The following is a 21,438-nucleotide window of genomic DNA, read 5'->3' on the forward strand; positions in this document are numbered from 1 at the left end:
AACCAATGAAATTCCCCCGTTATAGTTACTTAAGCTAACTATAACTCGCGCACCCCCAATCCACTGCTGATGACGTAACATATTACATCACTCATGACATGGTCAGTGACATCACTCATGACATCACAGATGACATCTCAAATGACATCACTGATGACATCATCCTTGTGACAGAGTGGTAGACCTCCTCTCATCCTAATATAACCTTTGATACAAACATTTAAAAATAGAGACTGAAATTTTCAAAAAAATGGACATACCAATACTAGTAACAAAAACCTCTTCAGTAATTCTAAGATCCACATACACATCCAGTCATTCACCAACAGTCCTGTACAGTCACTCATACGTGTACTCACTCATCATATGTACTCACACACCTATACATCCTGTTACACATTGTCACTCATCCATAGAGTTACTCACACACATGGTCAGTCATGCTAAAAAAGAATCAAACATACATTTACTTGCATATACAGTTATACACACACCACCACACTCACTTCTACGGAAACTTACACATACTTACTCTTTTAAATAATCACTTATAAAAACACATACTTATTCATACAGGAACTGTTTCAATCTCTCACTCTCACATATACTCACTTATATACACCAATAGTCAAATATACCAGTTTACAACATATGTAGTTACTCATAAAGACACTATTGAGACAGTCATTCACTCACTAACACAACCATACACACACTCATTCACTCATACAGACATGCACACATGCTGTCTACAACACATACAACCAGAGAGTCAATCATTGATGCACCTATGCACTACGTAATACCACCGAACCATGCAGACACTCAGACTGATACTCAAAAAACAACCTAATATCTTATATAAATACCCATGTAGCTACTCACCAACCCATGCAGCCACTTATACACAAAGTGAGAGACTGATACAGATAATTAAATTTTTAAGCATTACTCATTAAGCCATGTATTCACTAAGATACACTTAATCAGTCAGTTACACAATCAATTTTTCAAAAATAAATCAACCATTTAGACACTTATATACCCATTTATTCTTCCATCGACCTCGAGATAAACATATATAAAACATATTTAATTTTCAGAAAAACACACATTCACTGGATGATGTCATCAGTGATGTCATTTGAGATGTCATCTGTGATGTCATGAGTGTGTGAAACCTATGGTTTGTTCACTGAATTTGCAAGGTTTTTTAAATGCTAAATCCTAACTATAACGTGTGTGAAACCTTTGGTTTTTTCATTGATATATATATATATATATATGTTCCAACAAAATGCCCAAGCATACCTGGACGCACTCAATGCTGCTATAAACCAAGGTTTTTATTGAATCATGGCGACCAGCAGTCACATTCCGGTATTTAAAATCTCATTGCCGACGCGTTTTGAGGTCTTTTGCCTCTTCTTCATGGGCGGCTGCTTCAAAGTCTTTAGGAAAGCCCAGCACACTTGTTTAAGTAACGTCCCGCCCTTAGTGGGTGTTGCATAGTGCACGGTGCATGCTGGTACTGGAAGTTCATACCCTCAGTGGGTTCCAATGACTTCTTTGGCAGCTTATCTTGATACTCTTGGTAGAGCTCCGGACAAAACGCTGGTCTATTAAGCCTTAGCAGCATTACCGTATCGGTGAGAGATCGTTCCCACCACAGCCTCTTTGTTTGCTGATGGTGCGCTCCAGCGCGGCAGGGCTGACGCGTAATCATGTTCCAACAAAATGCCCAAGCATACCTGGACGCACTCAATGCTGCTATAAACCAAGGTTTTTATTGAATCATAGCGACCAGCAGTCACATTCCAGTATTTAAAATCTCATTGCCGACGCGTTTCGAGGTCTTTTGCCTCTTCTTCATGGGCGGCTGCTTCAAAGTCTTTAGGAAAGCCCAGCACACTTGTTTAAGTAACGTCCCGCCCTTAGTGGGTGTTGCATAGTGCACGGTGCATGCTGGTACTGAAGTTCATACCATCAGTGGGTTCCAATGACTTCTTTGGCAGTTTAACTTGATACTCTTGGTAGAGCTCCGGACAAAACACTGGTCTATTAAGCCTATATATACATATATATATATATATATTATCTACTGGCGGTCGCCAGTAGATAGTTATAGTTAGGATCGTGTTTCCATAGGAAATCCGCAACATTCTATTTGGAATAACTTTGGCGCCGATTGACGAATCCTCGCGAAATTTTCAAAATAGGTGGGGCGCTCCGCTCCGCTCCTTCCCTGAAAGTCTCAGGGGGATTCGTCAAGCGGGGGCTGAGAAAAAGGGGGGGTCCCAAAACGCGTTTTCCCCATGCATTTTTCCACAGGACCTTTAGTCCAAGCTACAGCCCAAACGGCTGAACAGAATTACTTGAAATTTGGCAGAGAGGTAGTCCTCAGGTCAGGGATGTGCCTTTTGTAGGTCTGGTGTAAATCTGTTCAGTATTTCCTGAGAAAATAGCATTTAAAAGCATATATATATCTATAAGCGCGCACCGTGCGCGTACGGTAAAACTTACCGTACGCGCAGGCTGCCGTGCGCGAGCGCGATTCTGATTGGTTGTTAGATCTTAGTAAACATTCGAATCGGTCGAAACCTGGAAGTGTCGGCCTCCATTTTGTCTCTCGCAGTCTGAGGGGGTGAAAAACAAAGGTGGAGAACGTGAAAAGGGGGCAGGGTGGACAGTTCCTGACCCCCTAGCCTTTGGCAGAAAATTTCCTTACATTTTTTTGCGAAAAACCGCGGAGTACGCATAGCGTGCGCGTACGGTAGAAACGGAAAAATTCCGCGAACTGCGTAACGTGGGTGCGCGGTGCGCGAAGCGCACCGTGCGCCTACAGCACGCGCAAGGTACGCGAAGCGCACCGTGCGCGTACGGTACGCGCATGGTGAAAAACCTTAAAAAAAAAAAAAATACATAACTTAGCATTTAAAAAACCGTACAAATTCACTGAAAAAACCATAGGTTTCACACACGTTATAGTTAGGAATTAGCATTTAAAAAACCTTGCAAATTCACTTAAAAAACCATAGGTTTCACACATGTTATAGTTAGCTGGACATTTCACTCGTGAAAAACCATTGAAATTCCCCCGTTATAGTTAGTGCAGGCAACTATAACTCACGCGACCGCAATCCTCTGCTGATGACGTCAGATATTACATCACTGATGACATATGTGTCTTTCTGAAAAAAAAATATTTGTAATATATGTATAGCTAAAAATTAATGGAAGAAGACATGGGTAAATAAGTGTCTAAATACAGTGATGTAATATCTGACGTCATCAGCAGAGGATTGCGGTCGCGTGAGTTATAGTTGCCTGCACTAACTATAACGGTGGAATTTCAATGGTTTTTCACGAGTGAAATGTCCAGCTAACTATAACATGTGTGAAACCTATGGTTTTTTAAGTGAATTTGCAAGGTTTTTTAAATGCTAATTCCTAACTATAACGTGTGTGAAACCTATGGTTTTTTCAGTGAATATATATATTACCTGCTTATGTTGGATATATACGGCTGTTGCCCAGCCGCGGAACGAAGCCCATCGCTGTGCGAGTCCGTGCTGGCCCCACCCGGCGCCGGCAGCAACGGAAGACAGACGAGGTCAGTGCCATTGGCAGGATGGTGTTGTTTCGACGCTCCGTGTGACAACGACAAAGCGGAGCAGGCAGCCACTAAGACTATGCATCTACCCACTTGGGAAACTACTTATTTTCAATTTTAAAGACTTGACTTTGCAAGCCCACTGAGGATTACAATTAGCACACCACAAGTACCAGAAGCCTGTGAGATGGCCACGCCCACTGTAGCAAGTACTTCAATACGAAGGTGTGTGAAACAAACTTTGCTGCCAGTCTTTACTCTCCGCGCCACTGAAGAAGGGAATAGCAAGACTCCCGAAACGCGTATGGCGTAACATGTTAACCTTTGATGCTGAAGCCCTGAGAGTCTGCCTGCGTGCACGTTGTCATTCAATAAACCAAGAGCGAATTATTCTGCCTGAGGCTTCCTTCCTTTTGGGGCTTACCTGCTTATGTTGGATATATATATATATATATATATATATATATATATATAGATATATATTGATATAGATATATATATAGCTATAGTGTTAAATACTTAATAACATGTTTAGTTTATATTAAATTAATTGCTTCATTTTTAAATGTATTAATATATTAATATAAATGGATATCTATCTATCTAATCTATATATATATATATACCAATTATAATTAAAGTTTATATGCATATAATATATATATACACACATATGTATATATATAGGAAAGAGGAAAGAATCAGAATGGCAGGTAACTCTTCTAGAGAAACTTATCAGATCCTTAAAGAGCTTCTCACTGTCCCTACTCCCCCGGTAACCCATGAGGTAAATTCTGATAAATGCAATCAACTGGCCCAGTTTTTTGATGTCAAAATACAGAACATCTTAGCCAGCCTTCCTCTGAGTACAGGTAGGGTAGACAAAGCAGTTCCAGAGGCTGAAAAGGTGTTTGATAGCTTCCCCTCCATCTCAAAGGAGGCTTTTTGTGAGGAGCTTTCAGCCCTGAAGAGCGGCTCCCCTTCGGACCCCATGCCCATTCGGATCCTCAAGCAATTTACGAACACCATTGCAGGCCCAGCTATCGACCTGCTGAATGCCTCATTCACCCACGGCATTGTTCCACCTAGCTGGAAGCAAGCCATTGTCAAGGCCCTTCTGAAAAAGCCAGGCCTTGATCCGGCCGATTTGGCCAATTACCGTCCCATCTCGCTTCTGCCCGGGCTGAATAAGATTGCCGAGAAGTTTGCCAACCGCCACCTTTCGCATTTCCTGGAATCTAATGATCTACTGGGTCGTACTCAGACGGGCTTTCGGCCTGGCCAGGGAACCGATTCGGCCTTGATTTCAATGGTGGAGGAAGGCAGATGCATCTTGGATTCGGGAGGATCCGCTGCGGTGGTCCTCCTGGATCTAAGCGCTGCATTTGATACGGTTGATCATAATATCCTGATCAACCGTTTGGGGAAGATTGGAGTGAGAGGGTCGGCCCTCAAATGGCTCGCGTCGTACTTGAGTGGCCGGACTTATCAGGTCTGCGAAGGCAATCTTCGATCTCTGCCTACCCCCCTTCAGTGTGGAGTACCGCAGGGCTCCTCACTGAGCCCTACGCTTTTTAACATCTACATGGCCCCACTGGAGGAGGTGGTTTCACCCTTCGGGGTGAAAATCGCAACCTACGCAGACGACACTCAATTGATCGTCTCGCTGTCCCTCTCGGAAAGCCAGGGGGAAAAGTTCGCATCATGTCTTGTTAACATCATGTCATGGATGTCGGAGTCCCGGCTCAAACTAAATGGGACGAAAACGGAGCTGATGCTTCTTGGCAATCTATGTTCAACTCTCCCCAAATCCATGTGGCCGGACAGTCTAGGTGCCCCCCCAGTTCCCAAAGAAGCAATAAAAAGTTTGGGGGTTTGGCTTGAACCTGAACTGTCAATGACCACTCAAGCTAAACGAGTGGCAGGGACCTGCTATGGACTGCTCAGGTCAGTACGGAAGATCCTCCCGCTACTCCCGGAAAACTCCCGAAAACTTCTGGTTCAAGGATTAGTCATGTCAAGGCTGGATTATAGCAATGCCTTATTCCTTGGCTCACCAGAATCCACCCTGAATGTGCTCCAAAGAGCTCAGAATGCGGCTGCAAGAATGCTCACTGGTACTGCCAAAAGATCATCAGCTAAGCCTGCTCTCAAGGCCTTGCATTGGCTTCCAATCCGAGCTCGCATAAAATTTAAATCCCTTTGCATCGTGTTCAAAGCTTTGCAAGGATCAGGCCCTCCAATCCTTAGAGACCTGGTGCGCCCTTACAAACCTACGCGAGCCCTTCGCTCGGATGATGGTAATTTTGTGGTGATACCCAGAGCCAAAAAGGTGAAGTCCGGCGGTCGCCGGTTCTCTATTAATGCAGGCCAACTATGGAATGCTCTGCCGACGGCCCTGCGGAAAGAACCCAATCTAGTGCGTTTCCGCAAGGCACTGAAAACTTATCTCTTCCCCCGTTAGGCTTTGCTTTAGTTGTGTTTGGGTGGTGGTCCTGTGTTTTGTTTCAGCGCTGGGACGCTCAAGGGCAGCCATGCGCTTTACAAATCTCTTTTCATTTCATTTCATTTCATATATATATATATATTCACTGAAAATACCATAGGTTTCAGGCACGTTATAGTTAGAAATTAGCATTTAAAAAACCTTAGAAATTCACTGAAAAAAACATAGGTTTCAGGGACGTTATAGTTAGTTGGACATTTAACTCATACAAAGCCATAGAAATTCCCCTGTTAAAGTTAGTTCAGCTAACTATAACTCACACCCCCGCAATGCACTGCTGATGACATCACATATTACATCATTCATGACATGGTCAGTGACATCACTGACAACATCACTGCAAACAGCAAGGTCTCCTTAGTCATGTTTAATATCAGTTTCTGAATATAGTCAGCCCAAGGCACCAGTTCTATATTTGATCCCCAAAGTGCATAAATATAGAGAAAACCCACTGGGACACCCTATTATATTAGCTTTGGACAGTGCTTTTGAAAATGCTTCAAAATATGATGACTATTTTCTAGATGATTTCGAGAAAAATCTGCCATCCTATTTTCAGGACACGGGACTTTTAACCAAAAATGTATGATGTCCCTTGGGAGGATGACTATATTCTGGTAATGACTGATGTGATAACACTTTACATAAGCATCCAGCATAGGGACGGAGTGAACTCAATACAGTATTTCCTATGAGCCAGACCATTAGGATTATGGAGGCACATGCAGATGTTGTTGAGAATGATACAAAGATGTTTGGAAAGTAATTTCTTTATTTTCAACAATGATTTGTTCCACCAGATCTGTGGAACAGTGATGGGCACCTGCTTTGCCCCCAGCTTTGCGAATTTGAATAAAAGCTTCTGAGAGGAGCAGGTGGTCCAAGTCGAACTTCATACGGATTGGGTGGAACGTGTTGCGCAGTGGAGTAGGTTTATTGAGGTCTTTTTCATGGTATGGAAGGCGTCAGAGGATAGTGTAAAGGAATTTTTGAGTAACCTTGTAATTAATGGTCTCAATTTGCACTTCACCAGAACACTGAGCAAGAATGAAGTTAAGTTTCTTGACCTTACAGTTCATGTTAAAAAAAAGCTTGAAAACAAACTCTATAGGAAGCCTACTTCAAGAAACACTGTGCTTCACTCATCAAGTTTCCACCCACAGAATTTAATCAAAAGTATTCCTAATGGAGAGAGTTTGCATATCAGGCATAACTATAGTGAAATCAATGAAGAGAGAAAAGCATTAGATGTTCTAACAGAAATGTTTCAGGCAAAAGGCTATCCACGAAAATGTACAGAGGAAGCAAAGAATAAACCGAAAAATCCAACTAAAGAGCAACTCATCTTCAAAAATAAACCATCAGAGAAATCAATCAATCAAGAAATTTGTATAGCGCGCTACTCACCCGGAGGGTCTCAAGGCGCTGGGGGGGGGGGTCCGCTACTGCTCGAACAGCCAGGTCTTCAGTTGCCTCCTGAAGGAGAGGTGGTCTTGGGTGAGGCGGAGGTGGATGGGGAGGGAATTCCAGGTCTTGGCTGCCAGGTAGGAGAAGGATCTTCCTCCCATGGTGGTTCTTCGGATGTGTGGGATGGCGGCGAGGGCGTGGTTGGTCTATCGTAGTTGGCGGGTGGGAGTGTAGAAGGTCATGCGGTTGTTGAGGTACCTGGGGCCCAGGTCGTGGAGTGCTTTGTGTGCGTGGGTGAGAAGGCGGAACGTGATTCTTTTGCTGACGGGGAGCCAATGCAGGTCTCTCAGGTGTCTGGAGATGTGGCTGTGGCGGGGGATGTCCAGGATGAGTCGTGCGGAGGCGTTCTGGATGCGTTGGAGTCTTTTCTGCAGTTTGGCTGTGGTTACGGTGTAGAGGGTGTTTCCGTAGTCTAGTTGGCTGATGACAAGTGCCTGGGTAACCGTCTTCCTGGTTTCAGTGGGGATCCATCTGAAGATCTTTCGGAGCATGCGTAGGATGTTGAAGCATGAAGATGAGACGGCGTTGACTTGTCTGTTCATCGACAGGGAGGAGTCCAAGATGAAGCCCAAGTTGCGTGCGTGGTCCGTTGGTTTGGGTGCGTGGCCTAGGACCGGAGGCCACCAGGAGTCGTCCCAGGCAGATGGCGTTGACCCAAGGATGAGGACTTCCATCTTGTCTGAGTTCAGTTTCAGGCGGCTGTTCTTCATCCACTCGGCTACTTCTTTCATCCCTTTGTGTAGGTTAGTTCTGGCGGTGGCGGGGTTGTTGGTGAGGGAGAGGATCAGCTGGGTGTCATCGGCATAGGAGATGATGTTGAGGCTGTGTCGGCGTGCGATGGCTGCGAGGGGGCTCATGTACACATTGAAGAGGGTGGGGCTGAGTGATGAACCTTGTGGTACGCCGCAGATGACTTCGGTGGCCTCAGATCTGAACGGGGGGAGGCGGACTCTCTGGGTTCTTCCGTCGAGGAACGAGATGATCCACTCCAGAGCCTTCTCTTGGATTCCGACGTTGCTGAGGCATTGAACTAGGGTGTGGTGGCAGACAGTATCGAACGCTGCGGAGAGGTCCAGGAGGATGAGGGCCGCTGTTTCCCCGTTGTCGAGCAGGGTTCGGATGTCGTCAGTGGCTGCGATGAGGGCGGTCTCGGTGCTGTGATTGGCTCGCAAGCCGGACTGTGAGTGGTCGAGGGATCCGTTCGTCTCGAGTAAGGCAGCCAGCTGTTTGTTGACGGTCTTCTCGATGACTTCGGCGGGAAACGGGAGCAGCGAGATGGGCCGGTAGTTCTTGAGGTCGGTGGGGTCTGCCGATGGTTTCTTCAGGAGGGCGCTGAGTTCGGCGTGCTTCCAGCTCTCCGGGAAGGTGGCGGTGTTGAAGGAGCAGTTGATGATGTCCCGGAGTTGGGGTGCGATGACGGAGTCTGCCTTGTTGAAGACGTGGTGAGAAAGACACCAAAATTGATCCATTTTAGATTAATCACTGCCTTCAAAAGGCAAGAAGGCACAGTTAGATCTATAATACAAAAATACTGGCATTTAATAAAAAAGTGACCCAGGCTTAGGGGCCGTTGTGCCACACAGGTCAGGGGTTATTTTCAGGACAGACAAATCTATGAAGGAAGAGCTGGTGAGAAGTAGCAAGATGGTAAAAAGAACGTGTCTCAAACAGAAAATGTGCAGGTTTAAAGCTTGCCAGAATGGTAAGAATGTCTAAGAGTATAAATCTCCATTTTTGACAACTATGAAGTGCATAAAAGGGAACTACAACTGTAAGACAGATCACGCAGTCTACAGTTTCCTATGTGCAATGATGTAGGTGGCTATCACTGCACTTCCAGTGCATACAAGAATAATCCAGCACCTGTGAGCTATATAGAACACATCTGTAGATGCCATAAGACACTCTCCAATAAGGACAAGTTTTAATTTGCACATTTTTGCACATGGCACTTTTAGGTAAGATGGGGAAAAGAAAGATGAAGGTTAGGGTAGGTTGCAATGTGAACAAATACAATAATTATTTGATAAGACATAATCAGTCCACTGGGGCTTTATGGGGAATAGGGAAACGTGCTATAACAATGCAGATGAGCACAATGAGGTTTACCCACTTGGGCTTTACTTGGATCAATTCAGCGCTCATGTCAATTTTAATAATTTTATTTATTTTACATTGGTATTTATAAGATTCCCATGTTGGTGTTGTTTTATAACAAGGATTTATTTTTATCAAAGAAATTATGTCAATGATGTGAAAATATGAAATTAAGCTTTATTTAATTTGTGCAACAGAATAATGAGGTGTGTTAAAATGTGTGAATTGTCATCATTAATTAGTCAAGGCATGATGAATGCATAAGTATGTGTGCCATTAACGGCTATCTTCTAAATCATTGCGTTGCAATGGGCACTCTGTTATAAGAGTTTATGATGATGTCACGGGAAAGGCAATGTAAATATGGTAACACAATGGCATCTTACTAACTTTGAAAAAGGCAGTGAGACAGCCAAAACGCTTCACGGTAGCATGAGCACTTTCAGTAAAGAAATCTTTACTTCAACTCTTCAAAAAGCATCGGCTTCCTTGTTCAAGTAGTGATGAGGCACTGAACGTATATTGTCGTGTAGTTTCCACTAATGAGTAGGAACTGCATGTTTGTGGATGACATAAACTTATGGTGGTGCTAGACTGATTCCGTGCACACCCGCAGTATATGTTGTCCTTTGGTCCAGCTAGCTCACAGTGCCACCGTTAACCTCCCTAAAGGAAGGGATCAAACATTCTTGCAACCACTGGCATTGAAGACGCTGTTCCCTCAAGAACCGTGAAGACAGACCGAAAACTTTTTGCTTAGTCACTTGTGCTCTCTTTCGCTCAGACAATTATACAAAGAACACACAAAGGGACATTTAAAATTTTAAATTGAACCGAAGTGATTCTTGTATAGAACATATGTACTGCAATGACCAATAGACAGAAGCAGAAGAAAGTTATGAGAAGTGTCTAAACAGTAAATAGCACGAAAAGTTCCACCATTTTGTTTTGGACAAATTATGTAGGCATACATATACAATACTATAACAATCTAGCCTACTCCTACAATGCAAACCCTAACTCTGTTTCTATGGTGTGAATGCGTGCTTTGCTTAGAAATAACCCTGGGCGTAGCTACGCAAAGTGCACTTCGCACTACGGGAGCTACGCGTAGCACTTCGTGAACTGCGTAGTACCCTGTTCGCACTGTGCAAGATGTCGTTTTCAATGATTGCACAGTGCAGACAAGCATCCAACACTGTGCAATCATTGAAAACGGCATCTTGCACAGTGCGAGCTGTAGTTTTCTGCCGCTCGAGTAGATTTTTACGCAATGAGAAACCTGACCTCCCCGCGTTGAGAATCTCGCCGGGAGGTTTATTTTCCACTCTCGCCATCGCCAACTTGATGTTGCTGATCGCGAACGAGGAAAAAGTCTCGCCGGGATGTCATTTTGCTTGCTCGCGGTCGCCAACTTGACGTTGAGGACCGCAAGCAAGCAAAAAATGACCGCTGCACTATGCAACACTACGCTACACGTGTTTGCACTGTGCTACGTGCAATTCGCGTAGTGTGAAGTAGCGCAAACTTTGCAAACTACGCGAGCGTAGTGTAGTGCTTTGCTCAGGCTTACTTAGAAACCCCCTCTGGATGATCTAACTTCTTGACCTGATGGGTAAGAGTATAGACCCCATCTTGATCATGGATTAGACACCCCTCATGGAGATGTCAGGCTGCTGCTAGGCAAAAAGTTTCAGCATGCAGGGACACCTCAAAGTCAGCAGAAGTGGCTCCTCTGATTGTATTTGGAAACAAAAGGTTATATATAGAAAATGACATCCTTGCCTTGGGCCGCGATTGTTATCAGGCCGCCTGTTTGCATTCCACATATAGCTGTGTCGCCTTGTAGATGAAATAATAACACATTTGTATCATGCACATGAGGACATTGCACATAATGTCAAGGCAGTGGGACAGTGTTCATATGAAATTCTCTTTGTCAGCAAGGTAGGTGTTTTTTAGAAATAATCCAACTGTCACAAATGCAAATATGTGTAAAAAGTCGATGTGACAAAAGAAATGGCAAAGAAACATGTACATGTAAAATGGCACTATTTCCTACCAGGCCTGACTCAAGCATATGACACAGGTCGCCATATATACATATATATATAAATTCCAAACTCAAAAGACGTGAAGCTTGTAACTTTTATTTAAGCAACATCAGACGCAGGACGAGTTTCGGCTGGGAGCCAGCCTTTGGCACACTCCAAGATGCCATTTTGTAAGGTGTTCAAATAATCTCAATGTGATTAGTATACAATAAACATAAACAAAATCCTGTCTCTGTTACAGATTTCACTACTCTGTCATGGATAATGTCCGCATTATTGCCACAAAAGTGTCTAAAACAACATTATATCAGAGTTCCACTGAGAACAGGAGAGCACTTAATAAGTGAACTTGAATGAATAAGTTATGGGCTCCTCTTGTAGCAGCACTAATGACTAATTTACACAGTAAATACCATTCTATAGTGTGTCATCTTTGCCACATTTACGTGGACTCTGATATGATGTTGTTTTAGACATTTTTGCTGCCTAATAGTATGCAGGTTCGTGGACAGAATTGTGATGAAAATCATTGAGGTTTTTTAAGCCTGTGATCGCAGTATTTGTTAGGCTGCTCAGGTTGCTGACAGCAGCCATTTTGTATAAAATTGATTATAAATCTTGTGGTCTGTCATTGGGACTGAACCAAGGAGCAAATACATTTAATGTGTGCCCATTTGGGCTTTATTGGTTTTAGCACTGGTGACAATGATGTAAGGGCATTATACATTAATACATTTTCTTTCCATTATTTGTGTAGATTTTGTACATTGCAAGCAGAAATATAATTTTAGACTGAACAAAAGGTTTTATATGTGTATGTGGTGTTAGGAAAGAAGGATAGGCCACATGGGCTGATATTATTGCACTGAACATCTAATTTAGTGTAACTGTAGGGCATTTAAGCCCTAATTTTCTGTAAGTTATTTATTATATTGAACAAGGGTGAAAAGAATCAGTTGCACATTTCAAACTATATGACATGCAATTTATATTCAATATTTATGTTGTGTATGCATTTTTTATGTCATTGTCTTGTGGCATTAATGTGATCATTATCAATGACAGAGCTGTGAACTTTGTAACGGAGACATGATTTTATGTCTATTTTATATCACATTGTGAGTATTTTAAACACCCTAAAAAATGGCATCTCACATGTGATCAAGGCTAGTTCCCAGCTGAAACGTGTCCTGTATCTGATGTTGCCTAAATAAAAGATACAAACGTTCTTGTCTTCGAGTGCCTGACCCCTCTTATTTTGAGTGTCAAATTGTCAATATGTATTAGGAGCCGCTCGGCCCTCCTCCCCCATTAAAAAAAGGCCTGGCCCCAAGGGATGGTTTCCCCGGGGCCCAAATCGACCCAGTGAAGGGGGCACGCGACCCCCACCAGAAATAAAGAAAAAAAATGGGAAAAAATGCGGGACTGTCAAGTCGCCGGAGGCCCCTCCTGCTTTCTCCACCACTCTGTAAACGTGCCTCCTGGCACATTGCTGGTTGGGGGGTGAAGTCCCCTTGGGTGCAGAGGGTCTTTGTGGGCCAACAAGCACTCCTGTTACATCCAGTAAGTCCCATACAGTGGTATTGCTGAGAGGACTTTGAAGGCCATGCTCCTTTCTCCACCACTTTGCAAATGCACCTCCTGGTTCACTGCTGGTTGAAGGATGAAGTCCTCTTGGCTCCGGAGGGTCCTTGGGGCCAACAAGCCCTCCTGTTACCTCAAGTAATTCACATGTCGTGAAATTGCTGAGAAGTCTTCGCAGGTCACGTCTCCTTTCTCCACCACTTTGTAAATGCGCCTCCTGGCACACTGCTGGTTGGGGAATGAAGCCCACTTGGCTGCAGAGGGTCATTGGGGCCAACAAGCCCTCCTGTTACCTCCACTAAGTCCCACATAGTGGGATTGTTGGGATTTCTTTAAAGGCCATGTCTCCTTTCTCCACAACTCGGCAAACGCGCCTCCTGGCGCTCTGCTAGTTGGGGGATGAAGTCCTCTTGGATGTTGAGGGTCCTTGGGGGGCAACAAGCGCTCATGTTACCTCCAGTAAGTCACACTGACCGCGATTGCTGAGAGGACTTCAAAAGCCAAGGCCTCTTCTCCACTACTCTGTAAACACTCCTCCTGGTAAACTGCTGGTCAGGAAATAAGTCACCTTGGGTCTAGAGTGCCCTTGGGGGCTAACAAGCCCTCCTGTTACCTCCAGTAAGTCCCATATGGTGGAAAGGCTGAGAGGTCTTTGGAGGTCACGCCTCATTTCTCCACTACTCTGCAAACGTGCCTCCTGGCGCACTGCTGGTTGGGAGATGAAGTCCTCTTGGATGCTGAGGGTTCTTTGGGGCCTAGAAGCCCTCCTGTTACCTCCAGTAAGTCTGACACAGCAGGATTCCTGAAAGCTGGTCAGAGCACCCGCCCCCCTTTCTCCACCACACTGCAAACACAACTACTAGTTACAAAAAAATTGAAATTCACGTAAAAAAAACAGAGGTTACTGGGACGTTATTGTTAGAAAACAGAATGTGAAAACTTTAGAAATTCACTTAAAAAACGAGAGGTTGCAGGGTCATTATACTTAGGAAATAGAATTAGAAAACCTAAGAAATTCACTGAATAAACCAAAGGTTACAGGGATGTTATTGTTAGGCTCAGATTTCACTCATACAACTCCAGTGAAAATTAGCCGTTATAGTTACCTAAGCTATAACTGTAACTTACGTCCCCTCATTACAATACTTATGACCTCACATATTACATCACTGATGACATGGTCAGTGACATCAATGATGACATCTCAAATGACATCACTGATGGCATCATCCACAGAACCACTCACACACCCACTCACACACAATACAACCTCTCATATGCCCACTTCCACTCAACCACTCACATACCCATTCACAGCCCCATACCAGTACTCACACACCCATGCATTCTTCCATAGAGGCACTCACCCACCCACTCACTCACTTGTACAGCCACTCACAGAACCATTCACTCACTCATGCAACCACTGATACAACCAGGCATGCTCCCATTCAGCCACTCAAATAGTCACATACTCACCCATACAGCTACTCACACACCCACTTATTTACCAACACAGTTGCTCACACAACACTCACTCACCTATAAGGCCTCTCAACACAGCCACTCACTCGCCCATACAAGCACTCACACACTCACTCACACACCCACACATCCACACAAGCCCACACACATCTGCTCACTCACCCATATAGCCATTCACACAGACGGTCACTCGCCAATACACCCACTCAATCAACCACTCACTCACCCATACAACCACTTACATGCTGAATCACTCACTCATTCAGCCATTGAGACACCCACTCACTCACCCACAGTCTCCAAACACCCACTTACCCACCCATGGAACCACTCACACTGCACTTCACTACCCATACAGCCACTGACACACCCACTCACTCACCAATACCGCCACACACACAGCATATCACTCACCCACACAGCTCCACACACACCCACGTATACACCAATACAGCCACTTACACATCCATACACACAAAGATACATACAGTCACACAGCTACTCACTTAATATATGTTAGAAATAGTATCACTCAGTAGTACTGCACCGAGTATACTAATTTAACTTTTGTAGTAAGTTAGTATATATGTTTAACACGCATAAACTCTTACAAATATTTACACTCACTTGATTATGTCATCAGTGATGTCATTTAAGATGTCATCAGTGATGTCACTGACCATGTCATGATTGATGTAATATGTGAGGTCATAGGCAGTGCATTGTGGGGGCGTAATATATAGTTATAGCTTAGGTAACCATAACTGCTGAATTTCATTGGTTTTGTGTGAGTGAAATCTGAGCCAAACTATAGCATCCCCGTAACCTATGTTTTTTTCAGTGAATATATATACAAGAGCAGGGAAAACACCTCAAACACATTACATATGAGTAACCCCACGAATTTAGAAAAAATAATAAACTATCAACAAAAAAATTACTTAACATAAATATCTAAATATGTCTTTAAAAAACTAAAAACTATTTATTAATTTACATAATTAATATAAAAATAACTAACAAATAATTGTTATTTAATTATTAATTAATTAGCTTCCAACCCTGTACCTCTGGCAGTCTGCACCTAAAATAAACCTAAGAAAATAACTATTTTATAACTTAAATACTTAAAATAAATTCAATAATTAATTACCATTCAATAACTAATTGTTAATTGATTATTAAATAACTTCCCAAGCTAGACCCCTTCCAACTCAGTATCCCACAATTAAAATGTAACTCAAATACATGATAGCAGAATTTTCATGGTTGCTATTTAATTAACTGTCCAACCTACACCCCTACAAACCCAGCGGCCTGCACCTAAACCATAACAAAAATATATAATTATGACACAGTTTACATAACTGATAGTTAATTAAGTAATTATTATAAAATAATAATTGTTTGTTAACCAATTATTACTGAAATACCTGCCCAACTTATACCCCTACAAACTTAGCAGCCTGCACCTAAAATAGAACTAAAATAAATCAGTGTTACATAATTTACCTAATTAATACCAATCACATAACTAATTAAAACATGTTAATTAATTAATAATTATTTTTTTCTTAACATTAACTTCCCTCCCTATCCCCCTACAAATCCAACAACCCGCAACAACACGACAAATTACTATGAACAATTAAATATAACATTCTGAATCACTTAAAATAACAAAGTATATTTAAAAAATGTATAACAAATACACAAACAATTGTAACACATAAATTTAATATATGAACAAAAACACATGATAATAATTAAAAACAACATTTTTGCAACCATATCACTGAAAACGATATTAAAAACAAATATATTCTAAAAACGATATTACTAATCATCTAAAATAGTGTTATTCATGACAACGATAATTTTGCATCATGATATTTTCGTGTCACGTTATTTTTTTTCCTGAATTTTTCTGTCTCCTGATATTTAAAACTTAGTATTTTGTCCAAACACCAGCTTAATGACGTCAGCGTGCATGGCACTGATCTTCATTTACATTTTTTTAAAACATAGCCTAACATCTTTGGGCTACTGGTGAAGCTTTTCCACAACAGACCTAACTGCAAAAAATGAAAAGTACATCTTTTTAGCCTTAAGTGCTAGGACGAGCAGTACACAAACTTAGCACCGGGGAGGTCGTGCTAATGATGCGTCCATCATTAGCACTGAAGTGGTTCAGAAAGGGAAGAGAGGCTGTCAAAGGAGTCTAGTGGGCAGAATGGGAAGGAAGCAGCATAGTGCAAGGCAGTAATCCACATTAAATATAATTATAAAATAGTTAAATCATTTGAGAGCTCTCTATTTCCATAATGAACCCAGTGGAGTTGTTGATTCTGGCATCCCAGTAATAGCCTGGTAATTGATACTATCTTAAATACTATCTGAAATAGGGCATTTACTTAAGCAGACTGATTAGGTTCCTGTCTATGCACAGGGAAATGACGTCATCTCCTTAAACATGCATTGAAGTTGCCTGGTATCTCCACATAGCCATGGAGAGAGCTCCAGGTAAAGGGCTGTGCATACAGTGATCTGATAGATAAAGGTAGGCTCTGAGGGGAAGCATTGTGTTCATAAATCGCTGTAGTAAGTAGGAAAAAGGAGTTAACGTAAGTAGCTTATGACGTTTGTTTTTTGACTTGAAGAGTGTTAAATCGTTTTCCTGGGTTAGGAGGTAAATAAAGTCTTATTGGAGGCTGTAAAGGGAAAAGGAAGGGGATAGACGACTCCCAGTAGATGAACTTGGATTGCGTCATCTGAAGCGAGCAGGCAGAAGCATTGCACGGATGCAGAAGTTTGTGTAGCGGTATTACCCTTTACACATCCTGAAGTGAGGTTTCTTCAGACAGCTGATAGGTAATGATGGCACTCTGGGCTAAGGTACATGCTTTACAGTGGCAAACATTTAGACAGAATGATTGTATCTTGGAGAGGGATGGAAGTAGTGATTAAAGTCCAACCCCCCCATTGAAAGCATTGGACTGATTAAAGAGCCTTTATCCCACAACTAATTTGCCTGCCAAGTGATTTTAATCCATGTTGATGTGAGGGGATGGTCGTAGGAAGTTTGTGAGGTTTTTAATGCATCTTGCAGACTGGCGTTATATTAAAGTAGGATTATTGTCTGGGTGTTTTCAAGGTGAATTAGTCTTTTCTTTAAGGGGAGCACGCATCCACACTCTAGAAACAAGAACAATTATTTGAGAAAAGGGGAAGTTTGTTTACTCTGTTGTTTTCTGCTTCAGGCAGGTATTGTTCTAAGATCAGTGAGCAAGAGCTAATTGTTGAAAACAATCAATCAATCTGGATTTGTAAAGCATGGCTACTCACCCGTGGTATAAAAGCACTGAGAGTATTGCAACACGGGGCACAGTTGAGTCCTTTCCTGAATCCTAGCAGAGAGGATGAGGTCTGTAGGTGAAGTGGTAGGTTGTTTCAATACTTTTATGCAAGGCAGGAGAAGGAGCGTCCTGCACTGTTGCTGCAACGGATGCGCGGTTTGGGCAAGGCAGAGGTAGGCGGATTGCAGGTGGAGAGAAGGTGGAAATTCAGTTGGGGGTTGATGTACTCTGGCCCTTGGTTGTGGAGGGCTTTGAAGGCGGGGATCATTATCTTGAACGGGCATCTCTTCTGAATGAGGAGCCAGTGGAGCTTCTTGAGGTGAGGGTGATTTGGGTCTGCTTGGGGAGGTCTATGATGAGTCTGGCCGCTGCATTCTGTATCACCTGTTGTCTCTCAAAGAGGTGTGTGGTGATTTCTGCGTAGAGTGCATTGCAATAGTCCAGTCACCTGGTGACAATAGCTTGTGAGACGGTGCATCGAGTGCTGATGGGGAGCCACTTGAAAGTCTTGTGGTGCATGCGGAGGGTGAGGAAGCAGACGGATGAAACTGCATTGAGCTGTTTTTTCATTGTGAGCTTACTGTCCAGGATGATGCCAAGTTTGTGGGCCTGGTCTGTCAGAGTTGGCAAGGGTCCTTATTTGGGGGACTACCAGGCTTCATTCCATGGGGAGGTGTTTCCAAAGATCAACACTTCTGTCTTGTCTGTGTTGAGTTGTAGGCAGTTGTTTCTGATCCAGTCAGCCATGTTCGTCATGCACCTGTGGAAGTTTGTCAGCGTGGCGGAGGGGTCTTGTGATACTGAGAGAATTAGCTGGTATTGGTGTAGGATGTGATGTTTAGACCATTAGCCAACTGAGTCATGGAGGTGATGAACAGGATGGGGCTGAGGGATAAACCATGAAGGATGCTGCAGGTATAGTTATTAGGCTCAGAGGTGAACTACAGAAGGTGGATTCTCTCAGTTCTATCTGTGAGGAATCAGGCATTCCACTTACGGGTGTTTCCTCAGACTCCAATGTTGTGCATGCTTTTGATCAGGGTGGGGTGTGATACTGTGTTGAATGCTACTGAGAGTTTGAGGAGGATCAGGGCACCATTTCATATTCTGGAGACATGTTAAAGAATCACATCCTTAATACATATGCTGGAAAAGAAATGTGGGTCCAGCGCAGATTAGTTCCAAGACTACCTGAAGTGGGGTAAATGTTACCATACAAGGAAACCTGGCTAAGTACACTTTGAGATACTCTATTGATTGGAATAAGTTGCATGTTGTTCTTACAGTATTGACGTATGGTAGTGTGCATTACGTAGTTTTTAGATAGCAATGCTTGCTGTCTCTCTGCAAGTAAAAGAGTACCCTGGTTCATTTTCAAAGATATCAGTGTATGCTGATGCCCATGCAGCAAACCATTTGGAAGCTGTTACTTCTTGAATATGTCATAATTTCATTGAAATCTGTATTCAACTGCAACATTATCTGCACTGTACTTTGAGGTTCCAAGTATTTAATGAGCATTACATTTACCCAGCCTCCCAACTGCTCCTCTGCACCTTCCCTACTAAGACGCCTATTGTCTCTGGACTGTCTCTGGGGTTCCTGACCACCCATTGACCCCGATGCTACATATTCCTTGATGGGCCAGATGTACGACCTGACAAATAGCGCCTTGCAAATTGCATAGCATTTGCGACTCGCAATTTGCGAGGCGCTATTTGGCATATACAACAGTGTGTTTAACACTGGTTGTGAATCCCAATGGGGTCGCAAATTGCGGGACTCATTAATATTATTGAGCCTCTCACAATTTGCGAGCCCATAGAAAATGACAGGCCCTCCCAGGGATGGTGGCCTGCTGGGCTCAGCAGACCATCATGTCTGGGTCTGCTTTTAAATAAAGCAGCTTTTTTTTATTTTTAAATGCAGCCCGTTATCTCTGAAGGAAAACGGGATGCATTTAAAAGAAAAATGAAACGTTTTTGTTTCATTTTTTAAGGGCAGGAAGTGGTCCCTGGGACCACTGCCTGCCCTTAAAAAATAATATTGCATGCATTTGCAAAGGGGAAGGGGTCCCCTGGGGACCCCCTCCTAATTGCGAATGCATTACCACCTACTTGAAGTAGGTAGTAATTTGAGAGTGTTTTGCAAGACATTGGTACATAGCTTTGCGGTCGGAAGGAAACGCCCCTTCCTAATAGTGAGTCACAAAATACTGTTTGTACATGGTCCCATGCTTTTAGCGTGCGCAAACGAGTCTAAGACGGATCTGCGCACGCTAAATAGCATCGTGCATCTGGCCCCATGTGCCCTGCATTTTGCACCAAAATTCTGATCATGTCATTGACATATGTATGAACGCTGTAAATCCCTTTTCATAGTCAAGCATTCCACTGAACACCAGGTATAAGTGGGCACTGTAAAAATAACTTAATACAATTTTAAAGTTGCTTTTATAGAAAAGTATATTGTATCTGCATGTCAGGTTAAAGCTTATAAGATTGAGTATATTGAACTAAAGTGAGTAGCAGGAGAATGCATGTTACATATTTCTTCATTTTTATTCCTCATAGATTTGTTCAGAGTGATATTTTGGGGATTATGAGTCACTATGCAAGCCAGTGCAACATCCTGTTGAACCAATCAGAAATCTTCAACTCTCTACAGACTGAGAAGTATGATATTGTAATAGTTAACAGCTTTAACCCTTGCTGTTTCCTGTTTGTAGAAAAACTGGGATTGCCTTTTGTTTCTTTCTATCCTACATTGTTTCTGGATGCCCTAAAAGTTGGCATCCCTAGTCCCCTTTCCTATGTTCCAGTTTACACTTCGCAATTAACAGATCGCATGGACTTCTGGGAGCGCATAAAGAACATCTTCACGTATGTTCTTACAAAAATAGTAGATCATCAAATGCATGGACTTTTTGACAAAGTCATTGAAAATCATTTCCAAGAAGGAGTCAGACCAGTTTTTTCTGAGCTGTACCAAAAAACGGAACTCTGGATCTATAACACTGACTTTTCCTTTGAATTTGCACGTCCTCTTTTACCCAACATAATTTATGTTGGAGGGATACTGGCAAAGCCCGCCAAGCCAGTTTTTCAGGTGAGTCATCTACAAATCTTTTACTGTATCACTTTTCTTGTGAACGTCAGCAGCAATACAAACAAAAATATTAGTCATGAATTACATTTTATATTACAGAAAATATGCATTAATATGCCCCTCCTTTTTTCAGATTTATATATAGTAATTCTGGGAGTTAGCTTATTA

The 21,438-nt window shown here is 42.7% G+C and overlaps 1 protein-coding gene across 1 annotated transcript in view; it reads left to right on the forward strand.

Moving 5' to 3' along the window:
• The window catches only part of LOC146864077 (UDP-glycosyltransferase 3A1-like), a 549,505-nt gene that overhangs the window by 213,345 nt on the left and 314,722 nt on the right, over positions 1-21,438 (forward strand). Inside the window, exon 4 of the mRNA XM_085631020.1 lies at positions 20,736-21,270. Within this exon, the coding sequence (XP_085487146.1) occupies positions 20,736-21,270 (535 nt within the window). The remainder of the gene's footprint in view (positions 1-20,735; positions 21,271-21,438) is intronic.

Source organism: Triturus cristatus, chromosome 2_1 (genome assembly GCF_964204655.1).
Source record: "Triturus cristatus chromosome 2_1, aTriCri1.1, whole genome shotgun sequence".
Taxonomy (NCBI): domain Eukaryota; kingdom Metazoa; phylum Chordata; class Amphibia; order Caudata; family Salamandridae; genus Triturus; species Triturus cristatus.